This window comes from Nematolebias whitei, chromosome 11 (genome assembly GCF_014905685.2).
Source record: "Nematolebias whitei isolate Nwh7 chromosome 11, NemWhi1, whole genome shotgun sequence".
Lineage (NCBI taxonomy): Eukaryota > Metazoa > Chordata > Actinopteri > Cyprinodontiformes > Rivulidae > Nematolebias > Nematolebias whitei.
Window position 1 is genome coordinate 38,620,163 of NC_056508.1, and position 19,006 is coordinate 38,639,168.

The 19,006-nt window shown below is 39.0% G+C and overlaps 1 protein-coding gene across 1 annotated transcript in view; it reads left to right on the plus strand.

The window, feature by feature from the left end:
• soga1 (suppressor of glucose, autophagy associated 1) overlaps nucleotides 1-19,006 on the plus strand; it is a 107,419-nt gene that overhangs the window by 24,882 nt on the left and 63,531 nt on the right. The window contains exon 4 of the mRNA XM_037684983.1: nucleotides 2,685-2,834. Coding sequence (XP_037540911.1) covers nucleotides 2,685-2,834 — 150 coding nt within the window. The remainder of the gene's footprint in view (nucleotides 1-2,684; nucleotides 2,835-19,006) is intronic.

The window sequence follows — 19,006 nt, forward strand, 5'->3', positions numbered from 1 at the left end:
GTTGTAGATTTATCAAGGCGCGGAAAAATCTTTAGCGCAGATAAATCATAGATGGCTCTAAATCATTTCTTGGCTTTGTGATGGTTTTCAAACAGCTTCAGTTCAATGTTTGCACAGCTTGCTCTTTTAATTAATGATACGACAGTTGGCCTTTTGTGATGGATGTGACCGATGACTTAATTAGTTTAATGCCACACTCTTGTCATTTATATATAATATATGATGATGCAATATCAAGGTTCAAGGTTTTTTATTGTCATTCACATCACATGTGGTACATGAGGTGGAACAAAATTGTGTACTCGAGGTCCCAGTTACATCCAACAATAGCAAAAATATAAAAAGAAACAACTGTACACGTATAATAATGTAATACGTATAATATGGTATATTAAACAGCAGCTTGAACATGAGTCTGTTGTGAGCAGATGGGTATGAATACAGCAGCTTAAGGTAAGAAATAAGCAGCATGGATATTCAGCAGCACAAATAAGGTGTCAAATCTCCAATTAAAGTGGCATTACAGTGATTTTTCTGGTTATGGCTTTATGAGTCTAACAGCGTCAGGGTAGAAGCTGTTCCTCAGTCCGATGGTTCTACACTTAATGCTCTGCAACCTCCTGCTTGAGGGGAGTGGGGCTAAAAGTGTATAGTATATACAAGTGGTAACAGGGGGCATTGTGAGACTCAGCTTCATGCTGGCAAGAATTAAAAAAATCTCACAGAGACAAAGACACACTTAACACACACCAGTGCTCAAGCTTTCACACAAATCTACACAAGTTAACACTTTATTCAGTTCAGTTTGTTTCCTCCCACAGCCCAACTAACGTGCATGTTAGGCTGACTGGTAACTCTAGATTGTCTCTAGGTGTGAGTGGGAGAGTGAATGGTTGTTTGTCTCGTTTGTCTCTATGTGTCCCTGTGATGGACTGGAGACCTGTCCAGGGTGTCCCCCGCCTCTCGCACAGTGATAGCTGGACATTGGCACCAATGACCCCCCGCGACCTGAAAAGGAAAAAGCGGGTAAAGATAATGGATGGATGGACTTAAAAGGAAAAATGCACGTTCAGACAACCACTTTCACGTAACTGTCAATTGTCCTGTTTAACTGTCGTATAAATGTAATATCTTATTTAAAGTCACACATTCAACTCCTTCCATATTCTTTTACACAAAGTTTACCTCTGCGAAGAGGCTTTATTATCACTGCACATCAATCTAAAGCACATCTAATAAAATGATTGAATAAACTCAAGTCCTTAAGGCTTTTAGTGAGTTGGATCTTTAACACCATGAAGACATTTAGCAACCACTCTTACCCTTTAAGAACTTGCATATAGGAGGACCAGTGCTGAAGTCTCAATCAATATAAATGTTTTATATTATTGAGGTTAATAGAGTCCAAGTCCATTTATGAGCCACTGAAGCCAGCAATCCTCTTTCTTTAATAAAGTATTTGAATGTTTCCAGTGGGATCCATCATAGTATTATTTCATGGCTTTTAAAAGTAACAACCCTCAGATGTAGTTTCATTGAGCTTAAATGTACAATAGATTTTTATTTAAAAACATTTTTGATCCATTCATTTAATACTCTACTCCACCATAAATGTTCTACAGCTGAAAGGTGAGCTAATAAAGATTGATTATTTAGTTTATTCACTTAAAAAAATGAAAAGAACTATTTAATAAATTATTTATTTAGTTTAAGGATTTATTTGCAGGACATTTATTTTTCTTAAGTATATTCCATAGTATTTATAACTTCTTTTTTTATATATATATAGCTTACTCTAGAAATAGAAGCCTTTTAGGTTTTATGTAATTTGGGCTGCTCTTTTCCTAAAAGTGCTATAAACTTATATATTTATTCAACAGAATATTTATGTAAATTCTAATCAAAAACATAAAGAAAAAATGATGCGATGTATATTAATATAATGTAGTAAATTGACTCTTGTATGTTTTGACCCCTCAAAGCACATGAAAAATAATTTAACTTAATATTGTTTTAAGAAATGCTGTTTAAAAGAAACAGAAAAACCATTTTTGTGGTTTGTTGACAAATGTTTTGAAGCCTTGAGTTTGTCATTTTTGACATTGTTGTTTTCATTGAGGTTCAAGAGATGGTTCTGTATAGAAATTATTTTCTTTTTCTTTTAGGTTTTTGTAAAGTCAAATGTTTCCCCTCATACAACAATGACCGATCATTAAGACGATTAGTGCTTATGAACTAAACGTCACAGATTTAGCTAAAATACTAAACATTTAGCCATTTACTGACTGTATTTATATGTTTTAACTGTCTTTTGTTGCTGAACAGATATTAATACTTTTAGTGACTAAATGAGAAATGTCTTGTTTTATTTCAGTCACTAAGAAAAATCAAGCTCTGCTTGAGTCAAAGCAAGAAATAAGTGGGGAAAAGTATGATCCATGTGCAAAATCATAACTGTACTCTTAAGAATTTGTATAAAACAGCAATAATTAATGTCTCCTTAACTCCTTTCATTGGTTAATGACTTGATGATCATTTATTTAAAATAATTTGGGACATAAATATGTTTTAGAAGGATTAACGGGAAATTGTTGTTTTTTGAAAAGTAACAGGAAGTTGGGTTTTTGTTCATTAGTTTTCTCTGAAACTCAGTAAGTTGAAGTTCTCCCTCTTCAACCTCTCAGGTGGCGAAAGACGTGTCCATCCGTCTCCACGGTCAGCTGGAGAGCGTGGAGAATAAGAGGAGTCTTCTGGAGCAGGAGAACGAAGACATAAGAGTCCGACTCCAGGATCTGGAGGTCGCCAAACAAGTCCTGCAGCAAGAGGTTGACAAGGTAGGATCTAGGTGTGGAGCCAGGCCCACAGCCAGGCTGTCAGAGAGCTCAGGAGTGACGAATCTTAAGTACAAAACAACTGGACTTGTTTTTCTGTAGCTGAAGACGGTTTGCTTCCCATCCGAGGAGTTTCACAGTTCAGAATTAAAGCGTGGAGCTGCAAGTGTTTAACCTGCATGAGATGCTTTGTTGGTGTGAGCTGGATTCACATGTTGACTCATCTGACTCCCCTCCCTCCTGAGGGTTGGCAACGTCTTCGTCAGCCTGTTCCTTCATGAGAAGTGTTTTGGTCGCATGCATGAATGTGTGAATTAGTGTGAAACGTGGGCCAAATATTGTATATCTAGACATTCAGCCGGAGCATGGAAGTTGAGGCCAGAGCTTCAGCTACTTCAGCTAGATGCGGTGCAAGTTTTAAGTCCCGCCCCTTCCAGGTAGACAAACATAACATTGCCCTTGGTTAAAAAAAAGGAAACAATATTAATAAAAACTTGTTTTTTTTTATTGGGGTTGTCTTGTTGATTCATGTAGTTCCTATCTTGCTGCTGTATATTGAAATATTTATTTTTTAATTAGTTTTACTGTTAGTAGTTTCTCATGCCTAAAAGAAAAGTCATGTGACACCATGATGTGTAGCTCTTAAAGCCCTACATCACTAGCAGAGCATACTGTAGTGGAAAACATTCAACATGGCAGCTCCTGTAACACAGTCCTCCTGGTTAACAACAAGACAAATGGGACCCTTGATTTAGTAATAATATTTACAATCCATGAAGTAAAACTGACCAGGGATTAGCTTCAAGGTGGTTTTATAAGTTCTAGAAAATAATTTGTTCTCACTTGCTGTAAATGGCTTCCTCTCAAACCATCTGTTTTCTTGGTCCAACATATGAACATTGCTGTCCTCTGAAGAGTGTCCCTTGTCTTTGACATGTGGGTATAAGGCTTGTCCTGCAGAGTTGTCTCTCCTGAGCTGGTCCGTGTGTCTGGTTGGTTTAGTTTCTCCTAGACAGGAGTCTGAACATTCTTCACTCCACTGAGTCTGTGTTTGACTGTTTTATCCAGCTTCAGTCTGAAGGTCCTGTTAGGTTTCAAATTGAGAAAATGTGAGGATTCTTTATGTAGGTTTAGTTTTATTTGTCATATGCAGATCGACACATGGTCAACAATGCAATGAAATGTTCAGTACAAGTAGAACTGTCTCGACTTGCCAATAAGACAACAACAACAACACCAAAGCATGTGTAGTAAGACATATACTAAGATATATTCATACATTAAACGGGTTCTTCATATTTCTAGATGCAGATCAATGAAATGACAGTTTCTGACCATATGATCCTAAGGTCATTGATTTGACATCAGGTCAAGTTCACTACACATGCAACAAGAATACAAACACAAGGAGCCAAAAGTGAAGAAGAAATACATCAACAGCAGCATGGTCCTATTAGCAGAGTGGCTGTATTGGCAGTGAGGTTCTCTTAGCACCATGGTACTGTTGGCAGTGTGGTCTTGTTAGCAGCATGATGGTAATAATGACCGCGGCAACGGACAGTGACTGCTCTCCAGAACCGGGTCCGGCAGACACCGAACATCCAAAGTTTCCCCGTGGAACCGAACTGTTCCGTAGAGTTTGGTCTGTGCAGGCAGATGGAGGATCATGGAGACGGCCACCATGACAGGTCAATGCCTGAGCCCGAGGCTGGAAGAGAGCCAGGAACTGAACCATGATGGTACGATGGCAAGTCAGCGATACATTCATGGGGATATTAGAACTTAAGGTGTAAAAAAACCCCATAAAATTCCACCTTTGTCTCTTAAATATACGGTAAAGAAGATTTGCTTATAAAAGCATCACGTGGCTTAGAGTCCAGAGTAAAGATTCTGTTTGCGTTTTGATCCCACTAGAGATCTTCACTTAAACACACCGAGCTCAGACAGCTTGTACTTCTCCTGCCGCTGGCTGAGTTCTATGAACGCCGTGTTTACTGTGCTCATTTTGTCTCAGAGCCTCAGGAGATTCTGGCTCGTCTTCCATCTTGTGTTCATTTCTGCCTCTCGGCTATCACGCCGGGGAATTTTCTTTTTCGCTAAATCAAGCGCCGCCCGAAAAGTCACTGCAGCGTCAAGGAAGGATGAAAATTCACGTGAAGAAAAGCTAAAGTGAAAATAAATGAAAACCGATCAACGCTGCAGTCTGACGCAAATTGGGGAAAAGCAGAAATAAACTGATGTTGCATTCAGGTTCACTCACAGACTGGCTCTGTTGGTCTTCCAGTTTCATCTAATAGTAAAATGGAAAATAAAACCTTTCTTCCGTCCTGGCCTCTTTCTTTCTCCTGCTTCTACCCATTGATTCGCCTCTCCAGCGTCTGATAGGCTGATGCTTGTGGCCTTGGCCCCTGACGAGGCCCCTGATGTAGGTCAGAGCTGGATGGATGGTTGGATTGCTGGCAGGGCACTTGGGTTTGTCTGCTTTGTTCATCAGGCATTCCCAGTTACCAGCTGGATGCCTTGAAGGCAGCTAGGAGAGAGAGAGGCTCAGAGATTTATCACTCATCGTTTTTTCTTTACCCTTTCATTAATTGATGAGATGGAGACAAGTGGTGCTACATCCACAGGAACGTATCTGCAGCAGTGAACGCCTTTCTGTTTTATGAGGAGTTTTACGTTTAGTTTATATTTACAGCTTCTGCGGTTAGTGTTTAGAGATTTCTAAGTTTGTCTTAATGGACTGGAAAAACTGTTATTGACAGATTTGTAAATATTCATTATGTTTATGACTCTATACTGTGCATAGCGCATAAAGGGCTTTTCGTGTTCAAATGCTACTAACATTGATTCTCTGGATACTTCAGTGATAATGATTAATAATAAAATTCTTAACTTTATTTATTGAATGAACATTTAAACTGCTAATGGTTTTCTACTGTAGTATAATATAACCGTAAGCCCTTACTTGCGTAATAAATACATTTATTGTCCTTAATGCACCAACTAATCTAAAACTCTCAATAAATAACTTGATTCTTTAAAGTCTGTTCTAACTTTGAAGCTATTTTCCAGTTAATTTCCACTTAAGCAGAGCTTAGATATCTCATTAAGTGGAAGTTAATGTGCTGTTTACCAACCAGTCGCCCGCTGTGCAGAGGTTTACCGACTGTTTGCTCACAGTCTGACTAACAGGTTTGTTTTCATGAGCTGCTTTAGAATCGTTTGTGTGGATTTATGTAAACCCTTTTAAGAAACGAGTTCTTCACTTTGCTTATATGATTCAGAGATACACAGAGCTGTGTTTGTGCTCATTTGAGAATGAGGTTTTAGTGCCCAGTGCAGACAAAGACATAAGGAGGTAAACATATATGAAGAATAATCATTGTAATAAAAGGTGTTTAAGTGCATAAAAAGTAGGGATGCACAATATTGGATTTTTGACCGATATCCGATACGCCGATATGTTAAAATTTATTTGGCCGATAACCGATACCAATACCGATTACCCCCCCAGACCTGCTTACAGAGACTCCATAACTTTCTCTGCTGTGGAATTAAAATACTACATTATTCTTCATGGTCTTTGTCAGTTTGGCCTGCTACAAAATGCAGATGAGAAAAAAGGGGCTGAAAATGATGTAACACTTAAACTTGGATTATGTTTAATGTTAAGTTTATTCATGACATTTACTCTCTCTAACACAATGACAACGCTCGAACAGTGCAAATTTGTAAATTTTCACAAATCTAAACTCAACGGCGCATATATATATATATATATATATATGAACAGCACCTTTTATATCAGTGTTATTTTGATGTAATGGCTGATGTCTGATATGTAACTTTATCGCTAATATCGTCCGATACAGACACCATGCCGATAATATCGTGCATCCCTAATCAAAAGAGTGCAACATTGAAGCTCTTACGATTCACAGTTGTAATGGTTATTTGAGAGTTACTGACTGTGTGGCAGCAGCAGCAGCCCACAGTCTGCGCTGCTATCGATATTCATTAAGAAGCCAAGTTATGCAGTGGCTTTGCTGTGCTGCCGTAAGCTTTCACTGTTATACTGGAAACTAAAGAATGTGCAAAAAAAGTCTGCAAAGCTATTGGTCTTCATAATTTAGCTGCAGAAACAGACAGTTCCATTTAAAGAGCGCACACTCCCCTGCAGTGTAACTAAGTGTGATTCAGAACTGGACCCACAGCTGATCGATTTCTCCTCACTGTGTTCAGCATTCCTGCTGTGAAGTGTGGTAGATCACAAAGGAGGAGCATTGGAGGGAGCAAATATGCTTAGAGGATAGTTTTGTTCATTTTAAATCGCCTAGTGATGCCTCATATGTCGCAATACTTTTACATAAATGGAACTAAAACGTATCTGATATCCAAACTGACAAATCCTGATCTAATAAATAGGAGTTACTTTTAAAATAAAAATGCTTTGGGGAGTTTTTGATTACTCCAAATGTTACTTGTTTTTAAAAAAATCAGGATTCTTTGAAGAAATGCATATCGTCTGCCACCATTCATCCATGAGGTTTTGATTAAGCATATTTTATATTAAAAATAACACAGTTGTGGTCCTGTTGGTCACATTTTAATACGGTTATGGCTGTCTCGTATCTCGTCATCTCACACAATTGCTTGGACTGGGTGTTGCGAATAACTCTTGGCTATTACTACAAACTTTAGCTCAGTTTGTGTAAAATTGACAGGGTTTAAGTCATTTTTGTGTAGCTAGGGTTAGTTAGCTTGGCAGCCATCTTGAATTGGCTTGACTCCAAAAATTACTCTTTTTTTTTGGTCCTGATTAAAAAAAAAAATCCTATCCCACTTTCACAGCTAAACCCCTCGTTGTTCATCTCTCCTTAGCTTCCTTCATTTATTGTCACCTCCTCCCCCGCCTCCTCCTCCCACTGCTCCCACAGAGACATACAGGAATGCTGAGGCAGGGATTTTATTTTCTAAATGACAGTCCGGCTGCTCCTGTAGCCTGGTTTCACCTTCGGTCTCCTTCACTCCCCTCACTCCTGTGTCTCACTCTCCTGTCTCATGTGACCCTTACCATTCCTCAAACCATTGATCCATTCCAGCTGTTTGACCTTTGATGGAGGCAAGGTTGACTTTGATGAAAGGATGGATGGGTTCGAGTTACAGAGGGATAGATAAAGGAAAGATTTATACAAAGCAGAGCATATTTGAGAGAAAATGCGTTTTTTTAGTTGTTGGGGTTTTTTTTTGGGGGGGGGGGGGTGTTTTCTGAAGATGAAAAGGCTGGACGAATAGAAAGAAAATTGGTAGCTGATTATTAAGTTGAATTAGATGTTCAAAGGCAAGGTTGATCATGTTATTAGCAATAAATAAATAAAAAAACAGTTAATAAATAAAAAACAGAATTATTGTCTAAATTATATATACATATATGCTGTATTGAAACAGATCTATTCTTTTGATATTTCAGCAGTTTTTGTTTAGACTGGGCGTCTGCAGCCTTTACAATCAACAGAGCCATTTTTGTACCTTCATTCACAAAATTAAACATCTGGAGCTGCAACAACCTGCTACAACTATTATTTGGTGGGGGTCTTTCACCATTTCCACCCACAATTTGATGTTGTCGGTCTGGGGAGTTGAATCTGTGGCCTTCTGATCACAGGTCCACCTCCTCTAACCTCTGCACCACCTCTCCCCTAACCTGACATATGATTAGATCTTAGAATATTGTGGCTTAATATCCCTTCAAGGAATGCCAAGTCTTTAATTTTAAGATTTTTTTTAATAAGAATTGGTGGAAAAAAAAAGAATTTTGTTCCATTACATTGAACTGAGTTTAATTATTTTAGAATAAAGTGATCCACTTTTTACCTTGCCTAACAGATATAAAGATCTCCCCTGCATTTATTAATGTGAGCCTAGCTCATCAGTTAATTCTGTAAAATGTGTTTTAGTTGCACAGGGCACATTTTCCTTTAATTTACACAAATGAAACTGGCTGACCTAATATAAACTGCAGAGATGGACGTTCTCTCGCTTCATGGTTCTTTGTTTCCTAAACTTACCCCAGAAATAAACTTTAGCTGATTCCACACTCCCTCCAAGTGTCTGAAGAGCAAAGAGGAAACAAGCTGCAGGTTTAGAGGCATAGCAAAGAGCAATATGCAACAAAGAAATGAAACAAAGGAGAACAAAGAGGATGAAAAGCCAAAGGAGGAAATAATGGAGTGAAAAAGACTGATTGAAAGAGGAGAAAAGCAGTGAGTGGGGGAGGGACTGTACCATGTGGAGTCTTATAGGAGGAGGGCTGGTGAGGAGGCGATAAGAGCTTTTTAATTGGAAAAATCATCCTCAGTGATACAGAATGAAGAGAAAAAAGTCACGTATTGCTTCTAAACTCAGATCATGTTTCTGCTTCTTCTCTTTGGTTCTCCAGCAGTTCTTATTCTGTCCTTGTCCTTTGCTTCTCTGTGAGGTAAATGTGGACGCCGTCCGTCTTCACCTCGCCACATGTCTCTGAACTCCGTGTGTCCCTTGAAGGTCATTCAAGAGGTTCCTTACTCTTTTTCTTTGTGTGTGTTTGAGAGCATGGAGATTTAAAATTAATCAGCCGAGGGTGAAAAGGTCACGCTGTCTGTTCTGATAACGTGACAAATCTTTTTTTTAAATATTTTTTTTATTTAATTAATTAATTAATTTGCTTTTTCATGTTTCCCAAGAAGCTGAGAAGAAAACATCTGACTCCATCTTTTGCTTTGGGTTGAACAATCAATTTACTCTTGGGTTCATATTACTTAAGTTGTATTTAATTGGTGCATTTCTTTTGAAAAACAAATCACAAAAATAAAAATAAGAGGATATTTTTATGGTTTTAGTCTATTGTGACATGGGAAAAGCTCAGGAGTGAATTCTGTTTCTTCAGTCTTTTCCGTGCAATGCTTTTAAATGTCCCTTCCTTCTCTTTAATTCTCAGCTAAATGCTAAAGGAAATTGTTCCCTGTTATTCTTGCCTGGCAGGAAATGCTGCCTATTGTTCCCAGAGAGCAAAGCGATGTGGGCCAAGGGTAGCCGGGGGACTTTGTAGTGTGCATGTGTGTTTTTGTCCTTCACCACAGTAGAGGAAAGTGAGCGTGAAAATTTAAAGGTGAAAATTAGGTGGTGTTAAATTAAAAAATGTTAATTAACGTGCTGGTAAATGTGTTATTTGTGCTTCTTTAGTCATTCAGATAAACTCTTAGCCAGCTGTCATTTTTAACAGGACATTATTGTTTTGGGATATTTTTGCTTTTTTCTGGTGCGTTTTACTTTGTGCTCCAAAGTCAACGTAGGATTTTGTCTTACGATGCCTTAGACATCCATCCATTATCTTTATCCGCTTCTTCCTTTTTGGGTCATGGGGGTCACTGGTGCACATGTCCAGCCATCACTGTGCAAGAGGCGGGGGACAGCCTGGACAGGTCTCCAGTCCATCACAGGGACACATGGAGACAAACGAGACAAACAACCATTCATTCTCTCACTCACAACAATTTAGAGTTAACAATCAGTCTAAAATGCATGTTTTTGGTTTGTTGTGGGGAAACCCGGAGAAAACCCATGCATGCACGGAGAGAACATGCAAACTCCATCTACAAATGTTCCAGGTTGGGATTTGAACCGGCGTCCTACTCGCTGAGGGTCAACAGCTCTACCAGCTGTTCCACCATGCCGCCCGCCTGAGACATCATGTTTGTAATTTTCTGTTGCTGCTTTTTCACTTATCAACATATTTCCACAAAACGCCTGTCTACAATGTTGTAAAAAAAAAAAAACACTAGTTTCGATCAACTAAAAAAGAAGAATGAGTCATTTTAAACATTTTTGGTCAGTTAACTAATCAATCAAACCTACAAACGGAGCAGCACAACTGTAAAGCATTTAAAAAAACTAAATAAAATAACATAAACCTGCAAATTAAATACAATTAATCTTCAAGTTTGTAAAGACTCCAAGTTAATAAGTTATAGATGTGCACTCAATGACTACTTTGAGGTTTCACTAAAATCTGTTCTGTTGTTCACGAGATATTTTGCTAACAGCCAGGCAGAGTTGACAAATGTTTAAGGAGTGATCTCAGAGTCTGTTATGACTCGACACGCTGAATTTCAGCTTAATATCTGTAAAACTGATCAGGTTAGTGTTTTCATTTCATATCTTTAAAGTGAACAATCACCAATAAATCTTTTTTTTTTTACACAATATATTTAATTTACTGACATTTCCATGTTCATATATCAACAAACAGGTTTTATATTACTATACAAGTAAATATATTGGGGAAAAAACGATGCACTGATTGTCTAAATGGGTATTCTGAATCTGCTGTAAGGCAATAAATACAACTTTAATCACAGGGATATAATTCTGCCAAACAATGAAGCGTCAACTTTCATCGTTTGGGCCTAATCTATATTTACTCCTCTGACACAAACATGTCACAAACTCACCACTGGGACACATTTAAAGCTTTGAACTGAGGATTTTTCTGGGTCAAAGTGATTGATGAGTGTGAAGATAGGCCCCAAAAAAACTGAGAGGGAAATCATCGATATTAATAAAATTAATAATAAACCTCAAAGTTTGAAAGAAGCTTCTTACGTTGTGTCAAATAACACTCAAGCCAAAAATATTATACAAAGAATGAGTGAATCAAACATTAAAAATACAAAGAATGTCTTCATGAAGCCTGATCACAACTTTAAACGCTTAAAACAATGGCTCTATGAGAGAAAAGTATTTTTAAATTTAGCACCAGTTTAAAACGACTGATAAGAGGAAGGAAACTGAATGAAAAAAATGTGTTTAAAGAAAAATATAAAACAGATAAAACTATAAGCAGTGAAATGAAAAGCAAACATAACTGTCATGGGGATTGAAAAGAAAAAAGAGAAGAAGTAGCTTCAAGATGTATCAGAAGAAAAAAGGAGGGTCGAAGAGGGAAGTCAGAGGAGGACGGGGTGGAGGGTGATGCCATGAGGGCTTCTGGGACGATCTGAGCTGCAGATACCACTGGGATGGACACAAGTAATACACACACACACACACACACACACACACACACACACACACACACACACACACACACACACACGAGGAGAAAAAGTTGTGCTCTTGTTTTGCAAACACTTTTACATTCGAGAGCAGAGTCTGGATCCATCTGGGTGTAGATGAACAAACACAGAAGAATCAGAGCAACACAAGGACGAAACAAGGAGTAATACATCACTGCTGCTCTCTTTACATCACACACACACACACACACACACACACACACACACATCAAATATAAAACATTTATATGTAAAGGATTATAAACAGTGCTACATTTTGTTTATGTCTATGATAGACTTTGATGATACTGTACGTTCAAAAATGATTAGATCTGTAGTGTGCTGATTGGATGACCTCATTTTTTCATGTTTTTCCTCCTGTCTTTGGGACCTGCATCAGCCGAGCAGCTCTTTGGTTTCTTCTATATTTAGCTCTGAGCACCATTTTCGGTTTCTCAGGATATATTTTAGGAATCCGTTTTTTTTGCTTGGTGAAAACCCTTCTCAGAAATTCCTTTAGTCTGATGGCATGCTTTCATCCATCCATCCATCCATCCATCCATCCATTATCTTTACCCGCTATCCCAACTCCTCTGAGACACTCATGCCAAACTGGTTCAGACTGAAGAAGTCCTTTGAATGAAGGAAGAAATGTCTCAGCAAAAAAAGAAACCATCCAGATGACCTGACTGAACATTGCTGGATTTTATACCTGGATTACTGAGCATGAACTTTGGTGTTTTGAACCACTTTGGCATGACTGTCTCAGAGGAGTTGACGGAGGAAAGAGTGGGCCCCGGAGGCCATTTTAGCACCAGCAAACTGGTTTTTCCACTATGGAGTATGCTGTTTGTGGAAATCAGTTTGCTTGGTGTCTTCTCAGATTGAAGAAGTCCTTTGGATGAAGGATGAAATGTCTCAGCAAAAAAGAAACCGTCCAGATAACCTGACTGAACATTGTTGGATTTTTACTTGGATTATTGAACATAAACGTTGGTGCTTATGGTTCAAATTACTACACTTGTATTTAATTTGTGCATTGCTCTTGAAAGAAAGATAAGGAGATATTTATATGGTTTTCATCTATTGTGACTTGGGAAAAGCTCAGGAGTGAATAATTTGTGTTTCTTCAGTCCTTTCCATGCAATGTTTTTAAATGTCCCTTCCTTCTCTTTAATTCTCAGCTAAATGCTAAAGGAAATTGTTCCCTGTTATTCTTGCTTGGCATGAATAAAGAAAATAAAGATCCATCCATCCATCCATCCATCCATCCATCCATCATCTTTACCCATTTCTTTCATTCCTTTTTGGGTCTCAGGGATCACTGTTGCTCAGGTCCATCATTCTTTCTTAAATTTGTATTACTTAACCTGGCCATTTACCGCTATTACTTGTAAATAAAACCGACACATTATAAACTGATCATGGATCACATGTTGGTCATATCCACAGGATTACCACCCAACTTTACTGGACCTCTTGCATGTAAACTTTAACAGCCCAAACTTTAGTTTTCTTTGAATAAAGACTCCAACCAACCAGTTTCTGATCAATTCCTTTAATCATTCCCAGCGAGACTTGCAGAAGATTTAGTTTTCCTCAGAGAACTCGTGTTTTAACTCCATGTTTCTCTTTTCGTCTGTCTTTGTGTTGAATCTCTCAGCTGCATCTTTAATGACTCCACAGGGGGGTTCACAGGTAATTTCATGCCTCAGCAGCCGTAACCCGAGTCTGTCTGAGACGCCCCGTGCACCGAGGGGCAGAAAACAGGTTGAATCACTGATGGAGATACTGGAAATGACCGCAGGAGCTAAAACACAGAAAATACTCAATAGAAGAAGAATAATAAAAAAAAACAAGAACAGAGGACTGGAGGGCACAGAGAGGGGAGAGGGCAGATAATCCAAGGAGGAGAATGGTGTCAACACTTTTCAGTGATAGAAACCCTGCAGGGAGATCAAGAGGGAGGGGGCACCACAAGCAGCTTTTCTTTGTGTCCACTCTCTGGCCCTGTACACACGTAGCCGGATATCAGGAAAACCGAATAGTTTATCATGCGGTGTGGCCTTTCATCCACACGTGAACTCCGGTTGATGTAACTATAAACGAATAATAACAAAAACTCCGACCAAAGTGGAGATTTGAGAAATCTCCTCTTTCGGGTTTGCGTGTGGACTTTCGGAACCGGAGATATGCGCATTATGTCTGCGACAGATGGTGCAGCGCGGCGCTGACGTCACATGTGCGACAATTGTTTTTGTTTGCCCATTCATTCGGAGGGAAAATGACTGCGTTTAGGGAAGTACTAATTGTAACGCTGGTTCAGGCAATTTTTGCTTGCTTGTTTTTACAAGCACAACTGCTCCAACAGATGGAATTACAAAGGAGAAAAAGCGCTTGGCGTTCAGCTCTTTTACAGCAACTATCCCTACCGATACGGAGGCACAATACCGCCATTCAGCGTCGCCGTCGCCGGTTTTGGATCAGACCTGGACGCACTGCTGGCTGGTGGGAAAACTTTGAGAAGGAAATTGTTCTCCCACAGGAATGGCGTGAGAACTTCAGAATGTCACGGTCGTCATTACTGTCGCTCTCGGAGTTACTCCTTCCTTACATTCAAGGGAAGAGTACTGTAATGCGATCTCCAGTCTGTGTGGTCAAAAAAGTTGCATGCACGCTATATTATTTGGCTGACGAGGGAAGACTGCGTAAAACGGCCAATGCATTTGGCTTATCAAGACAGGTAGTCTCAAACATAATTAGAGAGGTGTGTAAGGCTATAACTGTGTACTTGGGACCATCTTACATAAAAATGCCAACAACAGAGACTGCTGTGCGTGCACTTGTTGAGGGATTTGAGCAGGCTTATGGTCTCCCTCAGTGCCTTGGAGCTGTGGATGGGACTCATGTGGAGATAAAGCAGCCATCAGCTAATTCTACAGAGTACCTAAATAGGAAGGGGAGGTTTTCTCTTAACATACAAGCCACCTGTGATTACAAGTACAGCTTTATTGATGTAGTTGTGAAATGGCCAGGGAGTGTGCATGATGCCAGAGTTTTTGCTAACTCCACAATAAACACAAATCTGAAAAACATGAAGATTCCCCCCTGTCCAAGACAAATTGTGGAGAACGAAGACGCTATACCCATTTACATACTGGGTGACCCTGCATACCCACTTCTACCTTACCTGATGAAAGAATATGCTAACGGAGGAAGCAATGTTCAGGAGCAGTACTTTGGACTTTCGTTGTGCCGAGCTAGAATGGTGATTGAATGTGCGTTTGGAAGACTAAAAGGCCGATTTGGAGCCCTGAGGAGAGCCATGGACATCAATATGAATGATCTTCCATTTGTTATATATGCATGTTTTGTGTTGCACAATTTTTGTGAGGCATCAAAAGACACTGTGGATGAAAACAGAATAACTGAAGCTATTCAACATGACAGGAACAATCAACCGGACACACAGCCAGTGGTCAGAGGAGACAGCTTGGCAGCAGAAGGAAAGCGGGTCAGGAGAGTCCTCACTCAGTGTCTGGATCCATAAACACAAAAACCTGTGAACTATTTAGCAGACTGCGTTGTTTTTTCATAAAAAAATGTTATAGTTAGCACCATGTATGTTAGAGAATTTTTAAATTGTTTTGTGCAATGTTATTGCATTTCATTCTCTTAATGCATGAAAAGCTACCACCCAGGATTTAGATACATTATATAACAGTTTGTAGCTCATTAGACAGACTTTTAAGTGAAATGATTTTACTTTTCTCTCTTAAAATTGGACCTGTAGTGTATTAAATAGTGCTGCCAATACTTTCTGATGAACATGACTGTATTTGTAACTGATAAATGTCATATTCACAAAAATTCACATAAAGAAACTTGCTTTTAAAATGTTTGTCAATTTATTCAAACGAACACACTTAACATGTTCTTATTTTGTGTTTCATTTATGAACAGATCAGATTATAACAGATCTACAACAGATAAAGCTTTTTAAACATGGGAGAAAAGCAGCACAGTTACTGTACACTTTTAAATCAGTGATGCCCAAGTCCATAACTTGGGAGCTACCACAGGTACATTTCAGCTGCATTTTCTTCAACAAACCAGTATGAAATAGCTGATTTCAATCATCAGTATGTATTTGATAGTGGTGTTTTGGAGAAATAAATACATCTAAGTAGCAGTAGCTCCCAAGGACTGGACTAGATCACCACTCTTATAAAGATTCACGTAACAAAAATGTAAATAGTTAAAGTATTGTGCAATTGCTACATTTTAAGCTTTTCACAGTATGTATAAAAAGATAGCAAACAGAAAAAAAAACACACTGTCAGAGTAAATAACACTGTGATTAACAACCTGACATGTGTGCAACCTTGTGCAAAAGTGGAACTTGTATATACTTAACTGTACCAGACTTGCTTCGATGTATAAAACAGTACTCTACTGGTCACTAAAAAGGGCCTGACTGAATGAAAATTGGTCAGTGGCTTCAGCAGGTGTGTGGAACACAGCTTCAGTGTTCATAGTGTTTCCTGGTCTTGTGTTTTGACGTGTTCTGTCAGAAGTGGAGTTGTTTGGGTATGGGTAATTTGCTGAGTTTTGGTGGACAGAATGGTGGGCCATTGTGTGCGAATACATCGGACCTCTTGGCTCATATGGCATGTAGTGTGGTGGTTGTGCAGGTGTATGAATGACCTGTTTCAGAAGAGAAAACCCATCAACAATCGATGTGGTAAGTCTTTCCAGTGTATTGGACATTTTTGAATAGTTTTCGGATGCTTTTTGTTCTGATGTCTCAATGATTTCCACCAGTCTCTTTTTCACACGCTGGTCTTCCTCAAGAGCATTCAGCCACTGGGTCTCAGCAGGCAGCTTTCTCCTCAGACGGTCGTGTCTGTGTCCTTTTAGTTTTGCCTTCAAAAGAGAAATGAAAATCATCACAATTAAACATAAAAAAGTAAACCTGGATCATGTTGATGTTGTACTTTTCACATCACTTCTACATAACAATATGTAATAACAGCGTATCCAATGTTTGCTATATGTCTTAAAGTGTATTTTGTATCCACCACCCCATCAAACTAATGAATATGTAGGCCTAACATAATATGAGATGAGTAAGAGCATGATGGTGTCATTTCTTTTTTGCAATAATAATAAAAATAAATCAGCAACCCGTACACAGTAAAATATAAAAAACATCACATTCCAGCCTCCACTACACACCTCAACTCTTGCATCATTTTTAACACACATATTGCCTTAACTGTATTTTTAATAGCAACACAATTCAACAAACCTGTTCCGTGAATTATAGTACATCCAACAGATGAACATTTACAGCAAAAGTACTTTTATTTATGAGGAATGGACAGAAAAATATACGTACATCAAGCAGGTCTCTCCTCTCCTTTGAAGTAGGACCCACACTGCTTTCATTATCAGACCCTGTGTCTGCTACATCCATGGTAGTGGAGGAAGAAGATGTGGATGGTGAGGGTAGGGTCCGAGAATGATCCAGGTCAGCTGTTTCAATACCGGAGGATATGGTAGTACTAGCTGGAGAGCCACCCCAGATTTTGTTCGCACAGTTCGAAGTACAGAAGAACCACTCGACCGTGTCCACTCCTGCGTCCTGTATCAACAGCATGGCGATATTTACCTCGGACTGCTTTCATTTTTGTTGTTAAATTCCCGCGCGTGATGTCGGCATGTGAATGGGGAAACTCGTCGGAGGACTCCGTTGGGTAATGCTCTAAAAAAAGCGCTAAAATATCAACATACTTGTTCTGACAGGATTCCCAGTCGACATTTTCCTGAGTTTTATTAACTTTGTACTCCAACACGGTATTTAATAGTAGTTCAACCTCGCGGTCTGTCCACACAAACGAACCTCCAGGCGCCATGATTCAATACTAACAGGAAGTTGTGGTTGCTTTGAAGGGTTGTGATTGGCTGATATACGTTTCACCTTTGCACTACACTGCCTCCTATGGGTTGGGCATATTCTTTACAACGCTCTGTGGTGAACATCACCGGGTTCATGTAGACGATCATTTTCTCTATCCGAACATGTATGTACGGCGATATTTTTTTGCGCGGATATTCGTTTTTTCAAACACCAGGCTACGTGTGTACAGGGCCTCTGTCAGATACTTTAATTAAATTTACATACACAAAGCACTTTAGATGAGATGTTCAACATGCAAAACCCAAAACAAATAAAAGTAAAATACAAAGATAAAGCAAAGTGCAGCTTGTGTTAAGAAAAATAAAGCCTGAATATGTTTAATTTTAAATGATGATTGTTGAAATGGCTGTCTAAAAATGGATGCACTGAGTATAAATGAGGAGGCGGTTGGATCAGCAGTGAGAACAAGAAAAGATGACAATAGATCAGCTTGAAGTCCTAAAAGATTGTTTCTTGACATTTATTCTTCGTTGGCCTGAGAGCCATTAAAAGCTTCTATAAAACACTTAATAAATACTCGCCTTTGTCTGCGGCCCACTTTATCTGAGTGCTAATGCATTAGCAGAAAATGAATTTCAGAAGTTAATGCTTCACCTTTGACAGGTGTAAACCTCAGCTCTGTAAAAAAATAAAAATAAAAAAAAACCACATTGTTCACAGTTGTGCACCTACAGGTTCTATATACCTTCCCTTAATGGGTTTAAGTGTCAGGAAGCTGTATGTTCCCATATGGTGAAATTAGTTCTCTGCATTTAACCTATCAGACCTGAGAGATACACCCAGGTGGAGCAGTGGACAGTTATGTAAGCACCCGAGGAGGAATTAGGGATTAGATGTCTTGTCAGAGACACCATGTGGGAATGGCTGGGAGTCGAACCACGATTTAACTGGTCCCAAGTTGGCTGCCCTACCTCTACCCCATGCTACTCCTTTGCTGGTTTTATCTACTCCTCTGCTAGTTTTAGCTACTCCTCTGCTGATTTTAGCTATTCCTCTGTTGGTTTTAGCTACTCCTCTGCTGCCTTTAGCTACGCCTCTGCTGGTTTTAACTATTCCTCTGTTGGTTTTAGCTACTCCTCTACTGGTTTTAGCTACTCCTC